This window comes from Miscanthus floridulus, chromosome 7, assembly GCF_019320115.1.
Source record: "Miscanthus floridulus cultivar M001 chromosome 7, ASM1932011v1, whole genome shotgun sequence".
In the NCBI taxonomy this organism is placed as follows: Eukaryota; Viridiplantae; Streptophyta; class Magnoliopsida; order Poales; family Poaceae; genus Miscanthus; species Miscanthus floridulus.
The window spans coordinates 38,601,439-38,623,478 of NC_089586.1; the positions used below are offsets into that span (position 1 = coordinate 38,601,439).

Below are 22,040 nucleotides of genomic sequence, written 5' to 3' on the forward strand. Positions count from 1 at the left end.
GGAGTAAATCTCCCTGGTATATATGTGCCAGTACCTGGCGCAGATCGATCCCCTCCTCTTCTTCCTCGTCGAACAGCCGCCCTTTCTCCTCTTCTTCCTCGCGCCGCCGCCGGTCGCCACCCCACCTCACGCCGACGAGCCCTCCACCGCACGCGCCTCCGCAATCTTGAGGTGAGTTCTCTTGGACGCCGTCCTCTCCTCAGACAACAAGGCTATGCCATGCCATGTTCGTGTTCGTCGAACAGCGCCATGCCATGTTCGTCAACAAGGTCGGCCGCCTCGGACGCCGTCCTCTCCTCAGCAGCGAAGAAGGGCCAGAGCAGGACGCACTCGGCGATCCGGATGATGGGGTCGAGGGCAAGCTACCCGCTGCCGTACCGGACGGTGACATGGTGCATAACTCACCGCAGACGAACACCCTACCCAGGTTGGCCGAGTCATCGGCCAGCCACGGGTCAGCCTCAGCCTAGGCACGGAGCCACGACAGGATAGCCTTGGCATCACGGTGCGTCGTGGGGAGGCGATGCTCGAGCGCCAGGTGGTAGTCGGCGGAGAGCACGAGCGTCGGGAGCTCCGTAGTGAGCCTAAGCGCATCGGCATGGAAGTGGGGTAGCTCGAAGCTGCACAGGCAGAAGCCGCCACCGTGGAAGTAGACGAGCATCGACAGCTTATTATTGGCCGTCGTCGTGTTGTCGTCGATGGGCCTGTACATGCAGAGGCGGAGCGCGTGCACGGCGTTGTAGACGACGTCCTTCCACTGGACGGGCAGGTTGGATGTCACCTTGCCCTAGAGAGGGAGCACGGAGTACTTCATGGAGCGTGTCACGGTGCCGTCGCTAAGAAGCTGCACGATGCCGAGGCAGTCGTCCACGATGTGCAGCACGGTTGCTAAGAAGAAGTTCACTCCTCGGCTAGCTCCACGACGTTTAGGGTTTATACAGCGGAGCATAGCCACCCTCGTTAGGGTTTATACAGCAGAGCACCACTGCCCTCATTCACCCTAGGGTTTAGGGTTTATACGGCAGAGCACCACCACCCTCGTTCGCCCTAGGGTTTAGGGTTTATACGGTGGAGCACCGCCGCCCTTGTTCACCCATGTGTACAAACATATATACGACGGAGCGGAGCACCGCCACTCTCGTCACACCGCACTCTCTCACAGCCTAGTCGATCAACATTCGTATTATCATTATCGTTAATGCTAAACAATCACACTAGGGCAAATTGCGTCGGTGACTAGGGCGAACCACGTTGTTTATGTCACCGATGTGGTTTGCCCTAGTCACCGACGCAATTTGCCCTCGGCCATTTATGTATAGCCCTAATTCGCCCTAGTACCGACGTAGTTCGCCCTAGTGTGGCGAATTGCGTCCGTGACCGAGGGGCAAGATTTAATAATGCATATTGTTCATAGATTTTACGCATGTAAGTAAAGATTTGACGTACTATATATTGGTTTTGTTTTTTGAAGCTAGATGGCCAACCTGAGAAACATGGATGAGGAGGAGTTGATGATGAATTTAATCAACACTGGCACTCAAGTTGCCGGCGATGATGGTGCTAAAAATAACGTGCAAGAGGATGCAGATGACGGGAGTCGGTACTTAGCTCTTGAACAAAATGAGCAACAACATATTGGCCAAGTATATATTTTTTATTATTAGCTATTTATATTATCATATGTCTTATGTGTGCTCATGACATTAAAAATAATGTTTATGTTTTGTAGCCCTCTGGATCGACATCAACAACTACAACGAAGAGTAAAAATGTTTGAGGTCCCAAAAAGCCATTGAAGGGCCGCTTCATCATCTCAGAGTTCAATGTGGATACAGGCGAACCGAGGGGCCAAATAAAACGAAATTCATGCACCACTGTGGTTACCTTGTATGGGATCGGCTCCCGATCAGTACCCGTGAATGGAAGAAGAAGACCAATGCTCCTCATATCAGTTTTGTCTCCGATCATGACAAGACGTTAATTTGGAATGATGTCTTGGAACATTTCACGCTCCAAACAGATGGTTATGATGATATAATAGATGGTGATGAATTGAAGGAGCGAGTTAGGGATTGGGCAATGAAGAAGATGGCCACCTAGTTTCAGACTTGGAAGAAACACCTATACACGACGTATGTCAAGAAGAACATAGCACCAGATTTTACTATCCTAGGCCTGATCTCAAAGCAAAGGCCCTATTGGGATGAGTTTGTACAGTACAAGACGTCGAAAGAGGGTGTGAGTCAGGTGATAAAGAACCAACGTAATGCCCAACAGAAGACATGCCACCATAACTTGGGATCAGGTGGCTACCCGATGCCATTAAGAAGTGGAACAAAATGGAAGCAGACCTTCTTGCCAAGGGTATCACACCAGAATCACTCGAGTGGGGAGAGCGTGCAAAGAATTGGTTTTTCGCTCATGGGGGAACATTGGACTAGGAGACAGGGAAGTGCGTTTATGGCGCAAGACTACAAGAAGCAATAGAAAGATTGTTTTATGCTCAGAGAGCTACTGCTAGTGGTGTGTTCAGGCCCAACAGAGAGAAGGATGGACTGACATACGCCATCGGGACTATTGAACATGGTGGCTGAACTAGAGGCAAAGGAAGTGTCTCATGGGAGCATGGATTCCCTCAGGACAGACCTTCCTACTGAAGCCACCAAAGAAAGAAGGAAGAAGAGGCACAGCGGCTCCAGAGGTTGGAGGAAGCGGTGCATGAAGCACAGGAGCGAAAAAAAACCTTGAAGCGAGAATACAGGAGGAAATCAGAAGGCAAGTGCAAATAGCAGTGAGTGCAAGCAAGCAGGCATCAGAGCCAGGAATCAACATTAGCCAATCTGTTCAGTTGAAAAGCAGCTGCGCTTCCATAGAGATACCAAATCAAGGGGACACGGGACTGTGCTTCCCTGTGGATGATGTCACTGAACCTTGTACATCGTGTGAGCTACACATTCTGAAGGGGAATTTCACAATCAAGGTGGCTATCGGTCTTGTTAATCCTATCGACCGAACCAAGACACCAAGGATTCATGGGAATATAATCCAAGAAGGATATGCTACCATCTCGGTAGATAAAGCTAAAAAAGGTTTTAGTGATTTGCCTCTTGACATTCCTAGAGGTGATGGTGAGAAGACTCTCGGAGAAGCAGAGAAGACATTCATTCTATGGCGCAAGCACTACATCATCATTCCTGGGATGTTGCCTCCACCTCCTCCTAAACTACCTCACCATAGGTGCGGATGAAAACACTACATCATTAATTTATATTGGATTAAATAATTAACAATCTGCTCATAATAATATGTCATTCCTTTTTTTGTAGTAGATCCTCCCCCAACCTAAGTCCAATTGTTCAATCACTAGATCATCATAGTGCTCTATACGATGACAATGTGTTGGAAGGCGAGGCTGCATCCACACCATCTCCAAGGAGGTCTCCAACGCCGCAGCCGCCACCTCCAAGGAGGTCTCCAACGCCACTGCCACCACCTCCAAGGAGGTCTCCAACGCCTCCTCTGCCCCCACCTACCAAGAAGCCAAGTACTAGCAAGAGGCCAGCCCCACAAACAAAGAACCAGCCCCCGCCGGCAAAGAAAGCCACCGTGAAACCAAGGGCTATTCCCCAAATAATATCTGAAGAGAAGGAAGAAGTAACTGATGCATATAAAAAAGATATGTCTAGATTCTATGACAAACTTAAAAAGGATCAAGAAGCAAGGAGTAATCCGGAGAAACCGTACTTCTTTGTAGCTCCAGATATTCTAAGAAAAGGTGGCTTCTTACCAGCAACAACAACGAGAATCTCGTAAGTCGTCCAAATCAACATTAATGGACTATGACCGCACTCTCACCAAGTCAATTGAGGCGACACAGAAAAAGAAGCGGGCAGGGAAAGGAGTTACACAACTCGGACAACAATCACACCAATCAGTCCCTCCGCTAGTTGTTGGTAATGAATATGTTTTGAATTTAGGATTAATGCATCAGGCAAATATACCTCCAGATATCGATTTGGATCACCTTGGTGAATTTATTGAAGAGACTGGTCTCGACCTTTACCAGATGTTTGGTGATGGAAACATTGAGAGTGCGGCGGAGGTTGATATTTGGAAGAAAAAATTTATACTAGGCCAGAGTCTATACAACCCTCAAGCCTTAGGTGATCTGGGGACATAAATGTACCTGCTAAACAAGTGGTACATGCAGGCGTCTACCAGTGGATACTTCTACGTTGGTGTCAGAATTAGAGATGAACATTGGTTCCGTGGCGATGATGTTATGTATGTTGACTTTGCAGAATTTCATCAACTATGCCACCTGACCTCTCTAGACAAAGTTATCATTAGCTGCTATTGCTTGTAAGTAATAATTCTTTTGATCTATTATTAAACTCATCATATGTGTGTATATGCATATAAATTATCCTAACAAGTATTATATATATGCAGATTTACAATGACAGAGCATAGAAAGAAAGACTGCAATGAAATTGGTTTTGTTGATCCCCATATAGTATTCAAAGACCCAGTTACTCCAAAGCCTAATTGGAAGTCTGAGTCAGAGAGTAACCTTATGAACTTCTTAGTGAACCAACGCCACAAGAAGGATATACTCTTTCCCTACAACTTCAAGCGAGTGTTAATAATGTCGATCATCCTTAATGGCTCATATGTTGATTCTAGTTAATTAATGAGTGTTATGCGTTATATCCTATAAACACATGCAACAATCACTAGATATTGATGGACATCGATCTGGTGAAAAGTCACTTGATAATCTATGACTCGATGAGAAAACCACAACAAGACTACCAAGATATGATAGATATTATCCAGAGGTAATTTCGGTATCTCTAGCAACTATATATACACACAAATATGATGATTAACTATATCTGATGATGTGGTAAATTTTTTATTGGGCAGTGTTTGGAAAACCTTTATTGAGAAGCAACACATGGGAAAATGCAAAGCGCCACTGAATATAATCCCTTTGAAAGTAAGTCCCCTAAATCGCATCATCTTTATTAATTAAACATATAGCTTTCACCGGATCACCAGATTGGATGACAAATCTTTTTCTTGTAAAGTGGTGTCTGAGGCAGGAACAGGGGAACAACTACTGTGGTTACTATGTTTGCAAGTTTATCAAAGAGCTCTCCCAAAGAACTCATACAGAGAGACTCAAAGTACGTTAAAAATACACTATATATTCATTTAATTATTATTATTGATTATGTTACTATATCATTATATATATATATATACATGTATGTACATATATTAATTTAGTTTCCTTTAATTCAAACCTGTAGGCTCGATGGTTGGAGGAAAAGGACATACGACAAGACCAAATCAAAGCAATTCAAGAGTCTATAGCCGGATTTTTTAATGACCAGGTCATCGATTCCAAGGGCGAGTTCTATTTCAACCCAACACTACCATGAAAGCCAAGCTAGATGATGAGAGGAAACTTGTTATATCACAACAACTATAATGCAATCTTTTGTAATATATGCACATAAAATAATATAATGTAAAATACACATACGCATTACAAAAATCAAAATAGGGCTTTCAATATATAATGTTATGTTTAAATGTAAAGTACGACTAATATTCCTAGCTACTACAATCCGTTATCTCAAGTTTTTCTACCGGTCTAGAAACTAAGGAATTCAGATGTGTAGTTATAAGCAGAAATATATTATAATCATTGGGAACATTTTTTATCATCGATGGATCCACACTATATGTGATGTACGTCAAATTGATCTTAGCATTAATAGGATCTTAACTTAGTCTAGAAAATGATCACTAACAAAACTTTAGTGAAAAAGAATTAATCTTAGGTATGATACACTGGTACAGAGACGGCCTTTACTCCCGGTGGGGAACCCCCTCTAGTCCCGGTTCCCCATCCGGGAGCAAGCATCCGGGACTAAAGGGGGTCCTTTAGTCCCGAGTCAGGAACCGGGACTAAAGGGGTGGGTAACACCAACCGGGATTAAAGGTTTTTTTTCTTTTTTTTTCATTTTTTTGTTTTCTTTTCAAAATAGGTTTTCGAAGTCGTATTGTACGCTGCTAATAATACATTTATACGCGCGTATAGTATGTTTCGGTTCAAGCACAATGAACGTATTAAATCACACAATTCAAGCAAATATATATATTTGCTTGAACCGAAACATACTATACGCGCGTATAAATGTATTATTAGCAGCGTACAATACGACTTCGAAAACCTATTTTGAAAAGAAAACAAAAAAAATAAAAAAAAAAGAAAAAAGAAAAAAAACCTTTAGTCCCGGTTGGTGTTACCCACCGGGACTAAAGGTCCCCCTTTAGTCCCGGTTCCTGACCCGGGACTAAAGGACCCCCCTTTAGTCCCGGATGCTTTCTCCCGGATGGGGAACTGGGACTAGAGGGGGTTCCCCACCGGGAGTAAAGGCCGTCTCTGTACCAGTGTATCATACCTAAGATTAATTCTTTTTCACTAAAGTTTTGTTAGTGATCATTTTCTAGACTAAGTTAAGATCCTATTAATGCTAAGATCAATTTGACGTACATCACATATAGTGTGGATCCATCGATGATAAAAAATGTTCCCAATGATTATAATATATTTCTGCTTATAACTACACATCTGAATTCCTTAGTTTCTAGACCGGTAGAAAAACTTGAGATAACGGATTGTAGTAGCTAGGAATATTAGTCGTACTTTACATTTAAACATAACATTATATATTGAAAGCCCTATTTTGATTTTTGTAATTAAGTGCCAACCATGTGGACTGATACTTTCATTGAGTTTCATTAGCTAGGGTCCACTTGGCGATGGACAAGGCATAGGAGTTCATGGAGATGGAGATCAAGATCACATACGTGCAAGTGTTCATCAAATGAAGAGAAAATAGAGCAAAAGCAAGTCACAGGGCAATGGTATAAGATAGAACTTTGCTTTTTTGCCAACCAAGGTGCAATAGAGCGTATGGTTGGGTTTAGGATAAATAGTCGTACTACAAAGAGGAAAAATCTTAGTTATTTAGTGCCAATAAGTGTGAGATTCATTTGTATATGCACTACGCTTAGTGATGTGGTGAGTAGCAAGCGAAAATGTTTTGGAAAACACATTAAAAATGCTAACTTAATGTTTAGATGTTTATACAAAACATTTGAGAGTTGACAGGCTTACGAAGAGAGGAAAATGTGTTGCCGGTGCTGCTGTTTAGCAGGCACCAAACGTGTCCGGTGCCACCGGACGTGGGCACAAGATAGGTCGGACTGTGCACAGACTTGGTAAGTCTTTTGGCCGAGCAAATTATTGTTGCTAATGTACACCAGACGGGCATGGAACGAAGAGGTCTGATGGGGTCTGGCCGCGAGCAGGAAGTTCAAAACACCCTCACTAGACACGTTCGTTGTGACTCTGGACTACGAGACTCTGGTATTCTACTAGAGTGCATGTTTTCGGGGTCCAGCCGAGCTAACACCCACCAGATGCACCAGACAGTGTCACTGGACATGCTACAGTGCTAATGGATAGTTTTTGGGACGTTGAGAAGTAGCCGTTGGGGGGGTGTCCGGTGCAGACGTCTGGTGCGAGCGCAGAATCTGCATCTCTCCCAACAGATAGTTGGCTCTTGGAGGCTATAAATATGTGGGGAGGCCGGCCATTTTAGGATGTTTAGCACTCTTGGCTGATATTGTGGCATACATAGAGCTCAAGCAACCACTCCAAGTACTCACTAGCTTAACTTCGTGATCGCATTAATGTGAGTTTGTGAGTGATCGAGTGCATTGCAAATTGAGAGGTTGCATTTGGTGGCACTAGGTGGTCTTTGTGACTTGGGATTTCTTGTTACTCTTGATGATTGCTGTCACCTGGTGCTTGTGGAGGACCGTGGAAGGGTCTCTTGGTGATTGTTGTCGCCTCTAATCATTGGCTTGTAAGGGGCTTCGTGCTTTTCCCTGCGAAAGATTCACGAAGAGTAACTATATTGAAATCAATCGAGGTTTGGATAGATCCTTAGTGATCTACCGGCTTCTAAGTGAAGTGGTGATCTTAGGATCCATTTCAACAGAGACATAGGTTGCCGACAAGCAATCGAACCTCGAAGAAAAATCTTTGTGTTCCTTGCCCTCATTAGTTCGCTCCCTAAACACTTCATTTACATTTCGTATTTTATGCTTGTGTTGTTACTTGGTAGCCATGCCCGTGCCATCTACACCAAGATCAAGCCCTCTCATTCATGCCCGCTCCATATCCGCCGCACCCAAGCCCTCTCCATCGTGGCCACGCCATCTATGTTGCACCCTCCCGACGTGCCCTTCACCTCTAGTCAACGGGATTTGAGAGGTTTCTCATGTGGAGCAGTTGGTTGGAGACGGTTTGGTTGGTGGAGCAGTAAAACGGCTTCAGAAGCGGTTCAAGGAGAGGTACCAAACAAGGACTTAAGAAGCATAAGTTAAGTTGTATCCAACTATGAGAGACTGATGGAATCAGATTCGAGATTAATATGCAAAGCACCTCAAGTAGAATAAGCTAAGTACCACGCGAACATAAAGAACCCAAAAGAAAGTCAAATCTTGATTCCTGACATATACAACTTGGGCGAGATGGAATTATTCTATCAGATATTATTTCCAGAAAAGATGCCATGAGCATGAAAGAAAAGCAAATAGTTACCCGTGAAAAAAATATAAGCAAATAGTTCCTAGAAATTTTAGCCATATGCGCCATTGAGAACGTTTACAGTTACTAATTAAGCTATAGGACTCATGATTTTTAATGGGTTTGTACGCCAAAAACTGGAACTGTATCATGCGAAGAGATTGGAGGTTATATTTTCACTTTTTAAAAAGACTGGAAAATATGCCCGTGCGTTGCAACGGGAGAAAAAAACTATCAAATATTCATGAAAAACAACGACATAAATGGTATATATCTACTTATAGTTTACCTTTTCTATAAAAATTAAAAGATATAATTTATGTTATATAGTATAAGCTAATACTGTTAGCTATAATACAATAATGTCATATTAAGTTATTATAATATTTAAAATACAATTTTGGTAGTTTTGTTTTCTCTCGTTACAAAAAACATTGTGGGGATTACAATCTGTCTCCGGACCCTTGACGGAGGCCTGCGAGGGCGGTGGCTAAGGGTGTTCCATAGGAAGCGAGCAAGAAACATGCGAAAGTATGGTGCTCGAGAGGACACAATAAATTTAAGAGTAAATGGACATTAAATGGAGCTCGGGCCCGGTCACCCTCGTTGGCGTGGAGCCAATAGTGAGCAAAGTCAATGAGGCTTGGCGAATTTACGAAGATGTCCCGGTGAAAGCTCAAGTTTGGTTTTGGTGAATTGATGAAACCCTAGGTGCTAACCCGTTGCTCTAAGTGATCATGAGATAGCGTAGCACATTCCAAGTGGTGGAGCAAATGGTGAAGATCATGATGATGGTGATGGCCATGGTGATGATCAAGTGCTCGGACTTGGAAAAGAAGAAAGAGAAAAACAAAAAGCTCAAGGCAAAGGTATACTTGATAGGAGCTCTTTGTTTTTGGTGATCAAGACACCTAGTGGGTGTGATCACATTTAGGATAGATAGTTGTACTATTAAGAGTGGTGAAACTCATATCAAAATGCGGTTATCAAAGTGCCACTATGAAAGCCCTAGTTTGGTTTTGGTGAATTGATGAAACCCTAAGTGCTAACCTATTACTTTAGTGATTATGAGATAGGTAGAACATTCCAAGTGATAGAGAAAATGAAGAAGATCATGATGATGGTGGAGTACATGGAGATGATCAAGTGCTCGGGCTTAGAAAAGAAGAAAGAGAAAAACAAAATGGTCTCAAGGCAAAGGTGAATTTGTGTAGGATCTCTGGTTAGACTAGAAGGGGGTGAATAGGCCTGTCAAAACAAAACTTAATGAAATGTCAAATTCCACCCACGACACTGCCGCTCTGAGCCCACGACACTACTGCCTTGTAGCACTGCTGGGCTAGAACAGCGACACTGCCGCACCTACAGACAACTTCAAGGCACAATTCAAAATCTATGTATAGATTGGAGAGATTACTGAGGTTCATGCAGGTATGTAGTCCACAAATCGATAGCTAGAAGTAGTAGCACAAGTGTATACAAGTAGATTGACCTCATACCCTAGAAATCACTTCAACAACAATATGAATCACAAGAATATAGAGCAAGCACACGCTGACACAATGATTTATCCCATAGTTTAGCTCGCCACCAAGGCTTGCCTAGGTCGACGTTGTTGAGGTTAGCCACTAAGGCTTAGGGTTTTGCAACATTTCCTTGTTCTCAAGTCAAGAGAGTTAACTCTTGAGATGAGGGATGAGTTTACTAACTTCAAAAGATGGTTACAAACCTCCCGGGACTACCACACAAGTTAGCAAGCTCCACGGACGATGCTCTAGCTGGCTAGGAGCAAGCTCCAAGAGTAACAAACACAAACCACTGGTTAAAATGTGAACCAAATGCTCTTAGGCTTTAGGAATCAATGGATCTGCTCTCAAATTGAGTTTTGGAGCCTTTTCTCTCAAGGATTGATGGGGAAATCACAAAAGAATGCTTGGGAGCTCAAGGTCACCAATGGAGAAGAGAGAGATTAAGCTAAGAGCTATTCTGGTGAAACTGAATGGTCAAAGGAAGAAGAGAGACCGTTGTGAGGGAAGAGAAGAGGTATAAATACCTCCCAGGTCCCAATGGTCAGATAAGTTGTGGCAGTACCATGACTTATCTGTGCTAGTGCTGCAATGCGACATAGCCGCGCTTCAGGTGTGGCACTGCCACACTAAGCTAGATAGTAAGGAATATGAATAGGTTGAGCTAGCTATCTTGGCTGAGCAACTAAGGATGTATGTGAATGAGATTAAGCACTTGGTTGCACACCTTAGCAAGTTTATTATGTCCCCCTTTATAGTATGGCATTTCTATACTCAAATTCAAAATATAAAAGAATTTAAACCTCCTTTGAGTTTGAATGCCGTCAACATTTGTGATTGGGGGCTCCTCCATTTTGTATAACATCCTCAATCGTAAATTTCTTGCTGTCATCTCGATAAATCTCATTAGTCCTCTAATTGTGTGGTCATTATCACCAAAACCCACAATTAGGGCTTGATTGCACTTTTAATTTGATAGGGCCATTTTATTTTGGTCATCAAGACACCTAGTGGGTGTGATCACATTTAGGATAGATAGCCATACTATTAAGAAGGGTGAAACTCGTATCAAAATGCGGTTATCAATGTGCCACTAGATTTTCTAACTCATTGCATATGCATTTAGTTCTAGTGAAGAGCTAACACTCTTGAAAATGTTTGTGAAAATATGCTAAGACACGTGCACAAGGTGATACACTTGGTGGTTGGCACATTTGAGCAAGGGTGGTGAAGTTTGGAGAAGTGAAGGAGGAGTTGCGTAGGCACCGGACCTAGGACCGGACTCAGCCCTGAGTCCAGTCAGTGTTGTGCAGAAGAGGTGCATTCTCGATCTATGACCAGACACTAGTAGCAAAGGAGGACCAGATGCACGGGGAACACTGTTCATGTGTCCGGTCAGTGCTGACGTGGTAGCGTGCAACTTGGTAGCTAAGGTAGAGAGGGACTGGACTCCGCGGCGTGTCTGATCATGCTTGACCTAATGCGTCCGGTCATCAAAGTGTCACTTGGGGAGCTTGCTAGAGTCTATTGGACTCCATTTTGATGGAGCGTCTGGTCATTGAGTGGCGACCAAGTCAGCGGCTCGGTGGTGTTGGCATTCACACGATCATACTCCATGCGGCCACATCTGGTCATGGCGTGGCATGTCTGGTCGTACTTTATCCGCATGGGTGTTGGCAAGTAACCGTTGGTGATTAGAGGCAAAGGTTAAAAGATAGGGACACATTGTAGCATCTGGTGGACCAGACACAGGCTCAGGTGTGTCTGGTCGCCCCAACCAGCGTGTCTGATCACCCTGCTGTCAGCTGCCCCTTGAGCCCAATGGCTTTATTTCATAGGGGCTTCTATTTAAGCCCCATGGCCGGCTCTAGCTCACTCTCTTGGCCATTTGCATTGACATAGCAATCTTGTGAGCTTAGCCCTCCCACATATCTCCATCATTGATTCATTATCCTTATGAGATTGGGAGTGAATTCAAGTGCATTGCTTGAATGATTACATCTAGAGGCACTTGGTGATTGTGTTTTGCTGTGGATTTCGCTTGTTTCTCTTGGTGGTTGCCGCCACCTAGACGACTTGGTGTAGCAAGGATCATCGAGCAGAGGAAGGTGATTGTCTTTGGCTCCGATCGTGGTGATTGTGAGGGGTTCTTGATGTGTCTCCGGTGGAGAGCCAAAAGGTACTCTAGTGGATTGCTCATAGCTTGTGGATCCCCATCTTGTGTTGGTTGTGTGGCACCCGATTGTGGGTTAGGCGTGTGATGCCTATTAGCACGTGAACCTCCAAGTGGGTGAATCGCTACAACGAGTACATAGCTTGTCGGCAAGCAAGTGAACCTCAGGGATAAAACATTGTGTCATCTTGTCCCAAGGATTTCATTGGTTCTCTTGTGATTGATTGATTGATCATCTCTTGCCACATCAGTATAACCTCACTACCTCACCCTTGCATTTACTTTGCTAGTGTTGCTAAGCTCTTTAGTGTAATTAGTTTTGAGAGCTAGTTTGTATCAAGTCTAGTGGTTAGTGAGGCACTTTAGTTAGTCTTTGAGAGCTCACTAACTTAGTGATAGTGACTATAGTAACTAGAATTATGGTAGGTGGCTTGCATTTTAGTAGGCTAGCGCAAGTATTGCTTCGCCTCATTTTTGTCTAACCACTTTGCTTAGTGTTGTTATAGAAAATTTATAGGCTATTCAGCTCCTCTAGACATTAGGACCTTTCAAGTGGTATCAGAGCCGTGGTCACCATGATTTAAGGCTTAACAACCTTCGGTGTCAAAATGGCTCAAATCAACAACACCAAGAAGCTACCCCAATTTAATGGCTCCAATTATCCTTATTGGAAGACTAAGATGACAACATACATCAAGTCAATCAATAGAAAGGTGTGAAAGATGGTGGAGACCAAGATTGAGGTTGCCAATGCTGAAGCTCCCACCGCTGGCAAAGAGGTGCTACTCCAAAATAATGGCATTGCTCTTAGTGCCATTCATGATGCTTTGGATGAGAAAACATTTGAGCAAATCAAGAACATTGAGATGGCCCATGAGGCATGGAAGAATTTGGAGGAGTCATTTGAGGGGACTCACACCATGAAGGGTGCAAAGGCATACATTCTCAAGGAGAAGTTTGCAAGCTTCAAGATGAAGGAAGATAAGAGTGTGCCAAAGATGTTCCATAGGCTTTAAGTGCTTGTCAATGATCTCAAAGCACTTGTAGAATAAGTGAAGGACAAGGACTTCTCCCATAAGTTCTTGAGATGCTTACCATCAAGATTTGACACATTGGTCACAATTCTAGTGAGGAGTGGTTTGGACACCATGACACCAAACCAAGTATTGGGTGATGTGATAACCGATGATACTTATAGAGATGATGATGAGAAGGAAGAAATGAAGGAGAAGAAAGATGAGAAAAAGGATGAGAAGAAGAAGAGTGTGGCATTCAAAGCCCCAAGGGTAGTGCCAAGCAAGACTCATCAAGTAAAGATGAAGGTTCATTCTCTTGGGATGATAATGATGATTAGAAGATGGCTTTCTTTGTGAAGAGATTTGGCAAGTTCATGGTGAAGAAGGGCTATCATGCTAGAAGGAAGAAGTCTTCATCCAAGAACAAGGAAGAATAAAAAAGGTGCTTCAAGTGTGGAAGCAAGGATCATCTTGTTGCTCAGTGTCCATACAATCGCGACAATGATGATGATGACAAGATGAGAAAGAAGAAGGACAAGAAGGAAAAGAAAGAGAAGAAGGACATGATGACCTTTAAGAAAAAGAAGAAGGGTGGTTCATATGTGGTCACTTGGGATAGTGATGCTTCCTCAAGTGATGATGATGATGATAGTGATGATGACAAGATCACCAAGAAGAAGGCTCTTGTAAGCATTGCCATACATGAGAAGCCTTCTCTCTTTGACACTCCATCTACATGCTTCATGGCTAAGGCCACTAAGGTACAATCCGATGATGAGTGTGATGATGAGGAACATGATAAAAATGAAAATGATAGTGATGATAATGATGAACCAACTAAGGATAAACTACTTGACATGTTAGATGATGCTAAGGAATATTTTGACATTAAGAGAAGGGAATGCAAAAGCTTACGTATGGAACTAAAAGCCCTTAAGCAAGCCTTTGATGAGTTCAATGCATCTCATGAGAGGCTAGAGGAAGTCCATGAGAAGCTTGGCAAGGCTCACAAGAAGATTGAAAAAGCTCACTCCTCTCTACTTGATGAGCAAAATGTGAAGGAGCATGTTGTAACATGTGATATGGGCTTAACTTGTGATATAATTGATGAATCTTTCTATAAACCTATCATTGTCACTCTCACTAACCCATCTTGTAGCACTTCCACTTCTGGCTCATCTAGTAGTGATGGTTTCACTTGTCATGCCTCACTAATGGTTGAGAATGAGACCCTCAAGAAGGAGGTAAATGAGCTCACTCTTGTCTTAGGCGAAGCCTATGGTGGAGAGGACCACTTGCTTATGTGCTTGGGTAGCCAAAGAGCTTCTCTCTACAAAGAGGGATTGGGCTATACCCTCAAAAAAGGCAAGGCAGCCTTTGCTCCTTACAAGACTAGTTTTGTGAAGAACAATGGTTGGTTTTACACTAGTTGCAAGCAAGTTGGTCACATAGAGCAAAAATGCATGAACAAGAGATCACAAGCTAATATATCCTCAATTAAGCTTGATTCTTTCTATGTGCTTACCAAGGGTACTAATGGTGTAAAGGCTAAGTTCATTGGTGCACCATGGATGGGCTCAAAGAAGAAAGTTATTTGGGTGCCAAAGAGCTTAGTAACTAACCTTCAAGGACTAAAGCAAGTTTAGGTACCTAGAAAGAATTAATATTCTTTTGTAGGTCAATTATAAAGTCAAAGGAAGGCATTGGGTTCTTGATAGTGGGTGCACTCAACACATGACTAGTGATGCAAGAATGTTCAACTCAATCAATACCAATGGCAATAATGGTTATGATAGTATCACATTTGGTGACAATGGCAAAGGCAAGGTCAAATGGCTTGGTAAGATTGCAATATCCAATGACATGAGCATTTTCAATGTGTTGCTAGTTGAGAGCTTGAACTTTAATTTGCTATCCATAGCTCAATTGTGTGATCTTGGATTTAAATACATATTTGGGGTTGATGATGTAGAGATCATAAGTGTAGATGGCTCTAATTTGATCTTCAAAGGCTTTAGATATGAGAATCTATACTTGGTTGATTTCAATGCTAGTGAAGCTCAATTGTCAACATGCTTGCTCACTAAGTCTAGTATGAGTTAGTTATCGCATAGAAGGCTTGGTCATATAGGAATGAAACAATTGAATAGATTGGTTAAGCATGATTTAGTTAGAGGCTTAAAAGATGTGGTATTTGAGAAGGACAAACTTTGTTGCTCTTGTCAAGCTAGCAAACAAGTTGGAAACACCCATCCTAACAAGAGCAGGATGAGCACTAGCAAAGCATTTGAGTTATTACACATGGATTTGTTTGGGCCAACACAACACACTAGCATCAGTGGAAACAAATATGGCTTTATGATAGTGGATGACTATACAAGATACACTTGGGCATTCTTTCTAGTGGACAAGAGTAGTGTGTTTGCAATATTCAAATTATTTATCAAGGGCATACACAATGAGTTTGAAACAACCATCAACAGGGTTAGAAGTGACAATGGTAGTGAGTTCAAAAACACTAGAATTGATGAGTTGTGTGATGACTTTGGAATTAGACATCAATTCTCGGACAAGCACACTCCACAATCAAATGGCCTTGTTGAGAGGAACAATATAACACTTTATTGATGTGGCAAGGTCTATGCTTAGTGAGTACAATGTGAATCAATCCTTTTGGGTCGAAGCAATCAACACGGCTTGCTATTGTAGCAACCGATTATATTGTCACCAATTGAAAGAGAAGACCCCTTATGAGCCCTTGAATGGTAAAAAGCCCAACATTGCATATTTTTAGGTCTTTGGTTGTAAATGCTATATCTTGAAGAAAGGCACTAGATTGAGCAAGTTTGATAAGAAATATGATGAAGGATTCTTGCTTGGATATTCAACCACTAGCAAAGCATACAGAGTTTGGAATTTGGAAAGTGGTACTCTTGAGGAGGTTCATGATGTTGAATTTGATGAAACCAAGGGTTCCCAAGATGAGAATGAAAATCTTGAAGATATTAGAGACATTCAACTTTCGAATGCCATGAAGAGCATGGATGTTGGTGACTTGAGGCCTAGATAAGTGATTGATGAAGAAGATGATCAAGTGTAAGTGCTTTCTAACTCAAATGTGCAAGTTGACACTAATTAAACAAGTTCAAGTGGCACTCATGATAATGAAGAAGATCAAGTGGCTAGTACATCATATTAATCTAATGATCAAGCAAGTGCAGGCAACAGTGTCCCAATACTCCAACCAACCAATATTGCAAGAGATCATCCATTAGACACTATAATTAGAGATATTTCTAGAGGTATACCAACAAGATCAAGATTGGCTTCATTTTGTGAGCATTTCTCATTTGTGTCATCCATTAAACCAAAGAAGATAGAAGAAGCATTGATGGATGTTGATTGGGTGAATACTATACATGAAGAATTAAACAACTTCATAAAAAATCAAGTATGGGAGTTAGTTGAAAGGTCGAAGAATCACAATGTGATTGGAACCAAATGGGTCTATACAAATAAGCAAGATCAAGATGGGATAGTAGTAAAGAACAAAGCAAGATTGGTGGCATAAGGCTATATACAAGTTGAAGGTCTTGACTTTAGAACAAAGCAAGATTGGAAGCAATTAGAATCTTGCTAGCCTATGCTTGTGCCCACAACATCAAGCTCTATCAAATGGATATCTAGAGTGCATTTCTAAATAGCTATATTAATAAAGAAGTATATGTTGAGCAACCTCCTAGTTTTGAAGATGACAAGAAGCCCAACCATGTGCACAAGTTAAAGAAGGCATTATATGGCTTGAAGCAAGCACCTAGAGCATGGTATGAGAGGTTGAGGGATTACCTACTCTCTAAAGGGTTCATGATGGTCAAGGTTGACACCACTCTTTTCACCAAGAAGATTGACAAAGACTTATTTGTGTTGCAAATCTATGTTGATGACATCATATGTAACACCCTAGTGTTAAGCATTGCATTTGACAAAGACTTGCATTTCATGAGCACAAGCATCATCCAAGCATTCAAGAGCATGAGCATATGGAATTTCATCTTATTCTTACATATTATCACATGTGATGTTGATTATATACATGCATATGCTTGTGACAATGTGTTACCATGTAAGATATGGTTGTGAGGTCACAAAACACCTTAGACACATCTAGCATGGTAAATGGAACAATGTATGTATTCATGACATGGGCCAATTTTGCTTCTAAGTCCTTGTTTACTCAAAATATCATTTTTCATGATGCTAGTTTGACCAAAGTTGAATAGTAGCTTATAGTGTTTACATGGCAGTGCACCCTTAATAAAATTTGTGGTTCTTGACATGAGTAACAAACTTTATTTAAGGGTCATGAGCTAATTTAGTGCCTAGCATGGTCAAATAAAGCCCACAATTAGTAATGAAATGTTGTTTTCAAACTTACAAAATTTTGCTAAGTCATTAGCTGATTACAGTTTCAAAGTAGCACACTTTGGAGCTTTGCATTTTGAAAACCATCATGAATTAGATGTTACCCCCTAAAGCAAAGTTGGAGATCTCACATAGCTCTACAATTTTCACTAATACTATTTTTTTGCTAAATCACCATGGATTAGGAGTAATGACGGTGTGAAAACGCGCTATCAGTCGGTCTGAAACTGGCCCATCAGGCAGCAGCAGTGGTCGACCAGCCACAAGCCATGGCCGCCGTGTGGCATGCACACACCGATGCTAGGCCACATCATGGCCAGGCACGTGCTGAAGAGGCCATCATGCATCCCTACCCTCACTCATTCTCCTCACTCGCTTTTGCTCTATCTCGCTTGCTCTCGCACCTACAGTAGCAAAGCCAAGCATCGCCGTCGCCATTACCGAGCTCTGTCAGCAGCGCTCACCACCCATGCAACACCACCAAACAATCTGCCTCACCCATAGCTCCGCTAAGAGATGTTCTACCTCCTCGACCCTCCAGTGCCACTATTTGAGCCGAGGTAAAGCCACATTTCCTATCACCATCACAGCCATGGCCGCAGAATGCCGCCGAGCTCTGAGCTCACCCGTGGCCAGCCACCCCTATAGCATCTCTGACCACTCTCCCTCATCTGGTCGTTGCTATAGGGACTAGTTGCTAAGACTATAGCCAGCTTAACTGCAATCACCGCCATCGTGTGGGAATGCGTCGCCGCACCGAGCATGCCCATCATGGCCGCGATCTCAAGCTTGTCGCGGCCAGCCCTCGCTAGATCACATTTTCCCCCTCCTGTGTTTGTTTTCGCACCGAGGGGACCCATAGCACCTTCTCCTATGGTGGAAACCCATCACCAACCACCATCTTGTTAGAATGGCAAATGCCGCTGCGTGCACTATTTGCCACCATGCCGCCATGCACGTGGCCAGAGCTCACCGTGGCTTCACCGTGGCTTGATCCGAACTGTAGCCGCGCTCACCTGGCTATGCCATCATCAGAGATGGTGAGTCCACCACCACACGCCACTGCTAGGCTGCCATGCTCTCCGGTGAGGTTGCTCTAGTGATGCGCCGAGCCAACTGAGGGTACCCCTCGATGCGGCTTGACGAGGCGAGTATAGTGGTGAAGACCTCACCGCTGGTGACCTCGCCGTCGGTGAGTTATCGTCGGTCAAACATAGTGCTCTGCTCCTGTGTCGCTGATGTGTGGGACCAGTTGACCTATGGCCCTCGCTGTAAGTCACCGTGGGTGCATAGACCGGGTGTACCTAGCTGTTGGGCCCGATTTGTAATTGATTTTCTTTATTTATTTTCACATATTTGAATGCAAACTTCAAAAATGTATATCTTGAGTTAGGAGTGTCCAAATGAGGTGATCCAAATTTTGCTGGATTCATCAAGAACTATACTATTTGATAAAACTATGAAACCTACTATTTGGGGTATTTTCTAAGGGAATTAAATTGAGCTAGATAAGTGACTTTAAATTTGTTTCTTTCTTGTAAAATGCATAACTTGAGCTAGGGAAGTGCTAAAATTGTGATTCCAATTTTATGGGTCTTGTGTTGGTATTCTATAGCTAGGAAAAATACTAACCCTATAGAAGACATACTTTAAATATGGTCTTTCTATTTAATCTTGATTATTTGCTAGTTTCTAGTGAAAATAAATGGGGTAAAAATATATAACATATCATCATACAAATTTTTACATAGTGTTATTATGGTAGGATGAAAGTAAGAAAAATATTAAATCTATTGTTTGACACTTTTCACTAGGCTAAAATATTTTTGCTAAAATAATCCTAGGCAACTTGTCATTTTTGTAGAGGTTGCTATACTTTTCCAAATGGCATGAAATTTATATAGTAGACTACTGGGGTTTGTAACCTACTATAATCTTCTCAGAATTTATTGAGCACTAGAAATATTTATCCTCTAAATCACCGTATTATATAAGGAAAAATTAATAAATGAATATAAATAAATTATTTGGGCTTAACTATGATGTTTTCTAGGGTGCTTGTCATGCATATGATCTGTTGAGATTAGTAGTGGTGCTCAGAAATAATTGGTTATAGGCAACTAGTTAATTATGGCTCTATATTCAATTGGATGACTGCATGTATAGTTTCTGTTGTCATGGTCTTTTCATAATTAAGATGAAGTTTGCTATGAATCTTGTTAATAACAAAGTTGTAGAAAACTTACTCATTTGTCTCGACCTAAAATTTCATGGTTGTAGGCCTGATGGTTTGAGAGTTATAGCTGTTAGAAGTCTGTTGTCAGATTTGCTTATCCACTGGACAGATCTAGAAGATTGAATTGTTTGACCTACATAGATACTGAATCACCTTAAGATGATTGTAAGAGAGTTGTATGAAATTTCATAAGCTTTCTAGAAACTCTACAACCATATTGTTTTGATGTGTATAACTCCAGTTATGGTCAAAACAAGTAGTTGTTGTCTTACAGCCTAGAAAATGCTAAATAGGTGTTTATTTAATTACTAGAGAGGATATATGCACCTACTTAGTAAAAGAAAGTTAATCTTGTTATCACCCTAATACCTTGTTGTTAAGGACATTTATGTTTATGCAACATATCATATCATCAATATCATTGTCGTGCATTCTTGTATCTTATTTTACGATCATGCATATAGGATCGGCAGAAGGAATCACACTCTTGGAGTTTGAGGCAGAGGAGAAGGAGAATCAAGAGGCACGATAGCAGGTAGCCCTCGAAAGAGAGGAGCAGGCTTCTAAGGAATTACCAGAGTGCCTCGATCATAGGCCTACCTCCTTTCTAAAAGTCAAGCCCCAGAGCATTCTAAACCTCCTATGTTTTTACAAATATCACTTGTGTCCTTTATGTTAGATGCATTAGGTTATAAGAGTTGGCTGGAAACACTTTATGCATAGAACTACCTTATCTAGAAATATACCTTGAACCCTATGTAGGTCTAGGATCGAACAATGCTTAGCCATGCTTAGACCAGTAGAAGTCAGGTGATTTCCTATCACCTACGAGATATAGGTGGATACCGGAGCATGGTTGGCTATATTTGCAATCATAGAAAAGTACCATGGGGTGTTATTTAGTGGAGACCGGATGGGAACTTATATGCAATGGTGTTGGTTTAGCTATGTTGGTCCTATCCGTGTTGATTAAGGACCATACCGTTGTTGGCGCTTCTATCGAGATTGAATGCATACCTCTCATTTAGCTGGCCGGATAACTCATTCTGACCTCGAAGCTGAGTAGCTCAACTTAGGCCAAGCCTCATTCTGTTAGAGTGCGCACTCTGGATGATAGTAAGGATGTGTGGGGAGCCAGACGTGAGCCTAAGGATAGACCAGGCCTAAATGTCCTAGCAGTTGGTTGTCCCTGGTTGTGCGGCGCTGATTGAACCTGCAAAATATGTACTTAAGTTGTACCAAATGTGACCCGACAGGGGAAGTGTGGGTTTGTGTTAGGAATAACTGTCAAGCTGGTTGCAACTGATTCAAATCATCGTCTCTCCTGGATAGTGAGAAACTCGACTAGTCCCATCATCGTAGTAATTGGACTGTGGAATTTGATTGTTATATTGGACATGGGAATGCTACATCGGCTATGGTTATTATTATGATGCTACATAATGATATATCACATGTTTGGCATAGGTTAGATGTTAATCTTGAGGTGAATAGCTATAATTAACTTGATACCCGAATTATAAAATGTATAGTAGAACTAGTGGATTTTTATGTAAAATATTGTAAAGCTAGCTCCACTTATAAAGCCTTGCATGATCCTTGGAGTCACATTATTTTTGGTTTATGATGGGTAAGTCTAGCTGAGTACCTTCTTGTACTTAGAGTTTATTTCCCCACTTATTGCAGATAATACAGTCTATCATGGATATTGTAAGAACTGCTTTTGTCCCACCATGGACGATGAGTAGGCCCTAGGCAAGGCGCTTCTCATTAACTCCTCTATGATGCTTTTATGGTTGTGATCATAAACTAGCAAAGTATTTGAATGATGGTGGGAGATGTTCGTTTCAAACTATAATTGCTTCCACTACTACTTCATTTGAACTTGGTTTGCAACAACTTTAATTGTACTCCGATGTATGGTGAGGTAATTGTGAACTTTATGTAATATGTGGCATGTATGTTGAATCATTTATGATTTGGGTTGTAT

General features: G+C 42.0%; 1 protein-coding gene across 1 annotated transcript in view; it reads right to left on the bottom strand.

The window, feature by feature from the left end:
* Nucleotides 1-466: 466 nt before the first annotated feature.
* Nucleotides 467-22,040, bottom strand: part of LOC136465378 (carboxylesterase 15-like) — a 45,809-nt gene continuing 24,235 nt past the window's right edge. Inside the window, exon 2 of the mRNA XM_066464131.1 lies at nt 467-787. Within this exon, the coding sequence (XP_066320228.1) occupies nt 467-787 (321 nt within the window). The remainder of the gene's footprint in view (nt 788-22,040) is intronic.